The sequence below is a fragment of the Oncorhynchus clarkii genome, chromosome 4, assembly GCF_045791955.1.
Source record: "Oncorhynchus clarkii lewisi isolate Uvic-CL-2024 chromosome 4, UVic_Ocla_1.0, whole genome shotgun sequence".
Lineage (NCBI taxonomy): Eukaryota > Metazoa > Chordata > Actinopteri > Salmoniformes > Salmonidae > Oncorhynchus > Oncorhynchus clarkii.
In genome coordinates, this window is record NC_092150.1 from 17,240,948 (window position 1) to 17,246,057 (window position 5,110).

The following is a 5,110-nucleotide window of genomic DNA, read 5'->3' on the forward strand; positions in this document are numbered from 1 at the left end:
GTAAGTGAGGAGATGTGTCTCCAGTGATTTTTGCTGTTCGTTCCAGTCATTGGCAGCAGAGAACTGGAATTAAAGGCGGCCGAAGGGGGAATTGGCTTTGTGGATGACCAGTGAAATATACTTGCTGGAGCTTGTGCTCTGGGTGGGTGTTGCTATGGTGACCAGTGAGCTGAGATAAGGCAGAGCTATACCTAGCAAAGACTTATAGATGACCTGGAGCCAGTGGGTTTGGTGACAAATATGTAGGGAGGACCAGCCAACGAAAGCATACAGGTCGAGTGGTGGGTAGTATATGGGGCTTTGGTGACAAAACGGATGGCACTGTGATAGACTGCATTCAATGTTCTGAGTAGAGTGTTGGAGGCTATTTTGCATATGACATCGCCGAAGTCAAGGATCGGTAGGATCGAAACTGAGGGTATGTTTGGCAGCATGAGTGAAATTGTTGTGAAATAGGAAGCCGAATCTAGATTTAACTTTGGATTGGAGATGCTTAATGTGAGCCTGGAAGGAGAGTTTACAGTCTAGCCAGACACATAGCTATAATAACATTTGATTTGATGTTCACAGTTAGCCATCGTTATGTAAAATAATGTAAAATAATTGTAACACCAGTGACAAAAAGGCAGCATAACATTTTTATTTGTATTTAATGTAGTAAAAATATAAAATACATTAAGATAATGTAAAGGGGTTAACTATTACTTGACTATAAGTTTTGGTAAAAAAAAAAAAAAAGAATATATATATATATATATATATATATATATATATATATAAAGTTGTCTGGTCAAAAAGCCACCATTTTCGGAGAACGAGCCTGAACGAAACCTGCGTTCACCACCACAATGACAACAATTCCCATTGTTCATTGCGCTGACTTTCACCTACCTATCAACGGACATCGCGCCTCGAGGTTCTATGGGAGCTGTAGTTATTGTTTTCCCACGGAAGTATCCTCCCATTTTCCATAGGTTTCGCAAGGTTTGCATTGACGGTAGTGTGCGTTTCTCTGTTGGAAGAATTTAGTCGTTTTGGCATGAAATTCGTGTACAGGTAATATGATATTTATGGGAGAGAATCCATCGTGTTATGATTATTTATCGGGGACATTAACACAGATGTACATTTGCTTGTGCGCCGAACAACAGCATGTCGTGGAGTTGACATCAATACAATAATAATTGATAACCTATTACGATCAAACAGTGCTTGTGGCGCGCATTTTCCATGTCTCAGCAGTGTGTGCGATAGGCTAGCACTGGGTCACATAGTAACATTGACGATGTTACATTTGTGATACAATCGTTGTGGCGAATTTAAATTGGCTACACTCCTCTCATTTATGCTACACTCCTCTCATTACAGTGGTGTTGGCTGACGTATTTTTCTTGAAGTTGAATAGCACTTCTCTTGATCTCTCATAGCCAATTTGCAGTCTATGAGTTTGTGTTTCCTGATCCCGGTTGTGTATCTTCAAATAGTTAGTTACATGAATTATTATAGATTATGAAATGTGGGGTAAAGATGTATAACTACTGCAGTTTTGTTCTGCATTGGTTGCAGTGACCTCCATGGATGCAATACAAGGAAATAACCAGGAAGTTATTCAGACATGCTAAGCCATTGGCTGCTCTGGTTGTCTGTCTCAACCACTACTGTATACATAACAGCTCAGTCTCTTTTTTTCTGAAAATGGCTGTTTTTCTCCCAATCTCTGAACATTTTTATCTGTATCTTCCCTCAGCAGTATTTGAATTTTTGGAGGCATGTCCAAGAAAAGGGGCAGGTATGTGTAAACATGTTGTTTTCTGTAAATATGTTATCATGACATGCACACTTTGGAATTTTCCTCTTTCCAGACTGTCAGGGTAAGCTATACTAGGCTTCACTTATGAGCAAATATGAATTGTTTAACTCTCATAATAACATGTAAAATATGTCCCACTTCCTTGTGAAATTATCCTATGAGTTTGCATATCCAACTATCACATACATAAATTGTGTCCCCAGAAAGCGGAGTAGCGGGGAGCTGAGTGACACCACAGTGATGACCCCTGACCCCAACAGTCTCCTGGGAGTGAGAATACAACACAACTGGAGGGAGAAGGGCAACCAGAGCAAATGGAAAGGCACCGTCCTGGACCGTCTCAGTGTCAACCCCTCACTATTCATGGTCAAGTACGACGGGTTTGACTGTGTCTACGGCATCGAGCTATTCAAGGACGAAAGGGTGTCTAATCTACAGGTCCTCACAGATAAACTTGGTGAGTGTTGTGAATGTGATGGGTTTGGCTCCTTTTTTAGATTTTTAGATCATAATTTGGTTTGCACGGGTTATGATGTGTTCTTACTGTATATCTGCTACTGCATGATCACACAGCAGGGACACAGTGGTTATGTGATGTTGGTCTCTGTCTTGATGACACTTATCTGCTTCCTCAGTCAACAACAAGATCAAGGTTCCTCACGGGGCAGAGGATTTGGTAGGCAAAGCGGTGGAGCACCTTTTTGAGAAGGAGGATGGAGAGAAGAACGAGTGGCGAGGCATGGTCCTCTCCAGGGCTCCCATTATGACTAACTGGTATTACATCACCTATGAGAAGGACCCAGTGCTATACATGTACCAGCTGTGGGACGACTATGCCGAGGGAGATCTCAGGATCTTACCTGAAGCAGGTATTGACCATTTCTCAGCTTCAGTAGCATCTCCACCTGCAGCAGAGTGTTCAGATACTTCCCCCTACAGAGAACTGGAGAGAGGCTGATTACAGAGTAGAACTTGTTTACTCTTTACACACCAATTATAAGATAGTGGATTTAGGAGGGTTACGTTACAGTATTTGCTGTGTTTGTTCTTGTAGAAAGGACAAATATTTATCGATGAATACTTATAAGCATAACATATTTTGATAATTCCCCTAAGCAGATTTCAAGAACAGACCCCTAGCATTGACATTATTCATTGTTTTTCCCTCTAGAAAATAAGCACTTGCTTCCGGCCGACCGAAAGCCAGGTGAGGAGACTGAGAGTCTTGTGGGTAAGCAGGTGGAGTATGTTACTGACAAAGGTGTGAAGCGAACAGGCCTGGTGATCTACCAAGTCCCTGCCAAGCCCTCTGTATACTACATCAAATACGACGATGACTTTCACATCCATGTCTACGACCTGGTCAAGACCACATAGGACACTTGTTTACTCACTCCATCGCTTACTTTTCACTTATCCTCCACTCTCTATCTCTCGAACTACCTAAAGGCCCTGGAGGGTCTAACAGTTATGCTTTGTCATTCAGGAAGTGCAATCTATTAGTCCACATTGAATCTAGTTCTATGATATGCACAGCAGAACTGTAGCAATGATATTGTAGGCCACTAGGAGGAGGGTGGGAGCGTGTACACTTGGAAGGACCTTTTTACCCTCCCCACTTCTTTGGTTACCCCATTTCCTGGTTGTGCTCCACCGTAGACTCACATATTGGACAGTCCAGGAGTGCACCTTGCCCTATGACAGACTCACATCTTGGACAGTCCAGGAGTGCACCTTGCCCTATGACAGACTCACATCTTGGACAGTCCAGGAGTGCACCTTGCCCTATGACAGACTCACATCTTGGACAGTCCAGGAGTGCACCTTGCCCTATGACAGACTCACATCTTGGACAGTCCAGGAGTGCATCTTGCCCTATGACAGACTTACAGTATAGTGCAAGAATGACCACATTTCAGTTGTTTCCCACATCCTGATGCTTAATTCAAAGCAGAACTGAATTATAAATTATAAAACTAAAAGCTGGCCCCAGTAGCCATTCATATTTGGTCCTTGAATGGCCAAACAGCGAGCATGATGTATAAGTGAATCTTTGTAGAGACTAGTTTGAGCTGTTTTGTTCAGTGAAGTGTTAGCTTTGAAAGTGAAATGCAGTAAGCTGTGATGCCCCTGAAAGCATCATTACATTTTTTTGTTGTCTTTATCAATAGGCAACTAACTTTGTTTGATTTGTCAGTCAGTTCATAGACTCATTCCTTGATAAACCCACAGTGCTATCATTGGATTCATAGCACTGGGTTGCACTGGCCTAGGAGTAGTGTATAGCAGTGTCTCCCAACTCCAGTCCTCGAGTACCCCTAACAGCACACCATTTTGTTGTTGGGCTGAACAACCTCACCTGATTCAACTCATTGGGGGCTTGATGATTAGTTAACCATTGGAATCTGTGTGCTTATCCAGGGCTACAACAAAAATGTTTGCTGTTGGGGTTATTGGACAACTGGAGTTGAGAAGCACTGCTGTGTGGTGATGGTTCAAACACTATTTTGAACTGCCTAATATAACATTCATAATGCTGAATCAAGACTTGTTAGAAACAAGGAATACAGGTCTTCATAAAGTTAGGGCCAGGAGTTTTTCTTGACCACACAACCTGATGACTTTCCAGATCAGGAAAACTCCTGGCCCTAACAATACCTGACATGTTCAAAACATCATCAGACTGTATGATAAGCTTGAGGAGTAGAATAGAGGCAGGACTTTACACTACATTCTGATCTTTAATAGAAAACAAACAAGCATCATAAAGTGCCTTCAGGCTGATCATGTTGCCATACTCTATATATTTGCTAACCTCTCACAATTTTATTCTGTTTAATGTTAAAGCCACTATTTGGTCAGTATTAGTAAAAGTAAAAAATGCTCGAAAGAAACAAACGTGTCAAAGACTGAGTGAAGAGGTTGTTGCTATTGTCGGTTTGTATTAGAGAATATGTGCAATGTTGGCAGTTACTGCAGTATACAATAATTTCCCCCAATATAACATCCATGACCAACAACAAGTGGTATATTGTAGCAATGGTAAACCATAATGGTAAAACGCATGGAGAAAATAAATCATTTATAACACGGCACACAGTATTTCATCTGTAACTTTATATTGTGTTGTAAATGTATGCTGTTGTGATTACTTCCTTTATATTGTAAATATCCCATTGAAACACCAGCTTTAAAACCCATCTACAAATCTCACCTAGAGAAATGCAGCAAAGACAGCTTCCAAAAAAATCCTTAGGCCTGGTCTCTTGAGGAAAAATACAAGTTTTCACTTTTTAATCT

General features: G+C 41.3%; 1 protein-coding gene across 2 annotated transcripts; it reads left to right on the forward strand.

Annotated features, from left to right (window-relative positions):
- The first annotated feature begins 955 nt into the window (after positions 1–955).
- On the forward strand, positions 956–4,901 carry LOC139406517 (spindlin-Z-like). Of its 2 annotated transcripts, none has more exons than XM_071149181.1 (5): positions 956–1,056; positions 1,751–1,789; positions 2,014–2,267; positions 2,446–2,679; positions 2,982–4,901. In XM_071149181.1, exons 2-5 carry the CDS (start codon positions 1,770–1,772, stop codon positions 3,185–3,187), a joined length of 714 nt encoding a protein of 237 aa, XP_071005282.1. In that variant the 5' UTR covers positions 956–1,056; positions 1,751–1,769; the 3' UTR covers positions 3,188–4,901. The 2 variants fall into 2 exon arrangements, with proteins under 2 accessions (XP_071005282.1, XP_071005283.1); XM_071149182.1 differs by having other exon boundaries at positions 974–1,056; positions 1,748–1,789.
- The last annotated feature ends 209 nt before the right edge of the window (positions 4,902–5,110 follow it).

Excerpts from the sequence above, each read along its gene's own strand:
- LOC139406517 (XM_071149181.1), top strand. The coding sequence starts at position 1,770 with ATGTCCAAGAAAAGGGGCAG. Across the intron at positions 1,790-2,013 it reads ATGTCCAAGAAAAGGGGCAG|AAAGCGGAGTAGCGGGGAGC; the intron begins GTATGTGTAAAC and ends TTGTGTCCCCAG. Across the intron at positions 2,268-2,445 it reads GGTCCTCACAGATAAACTTG|TCAACAACAAGATCAAGGTT; the intron begins GTGAGTGTTGTG and ends CTGCTTCCTCAG.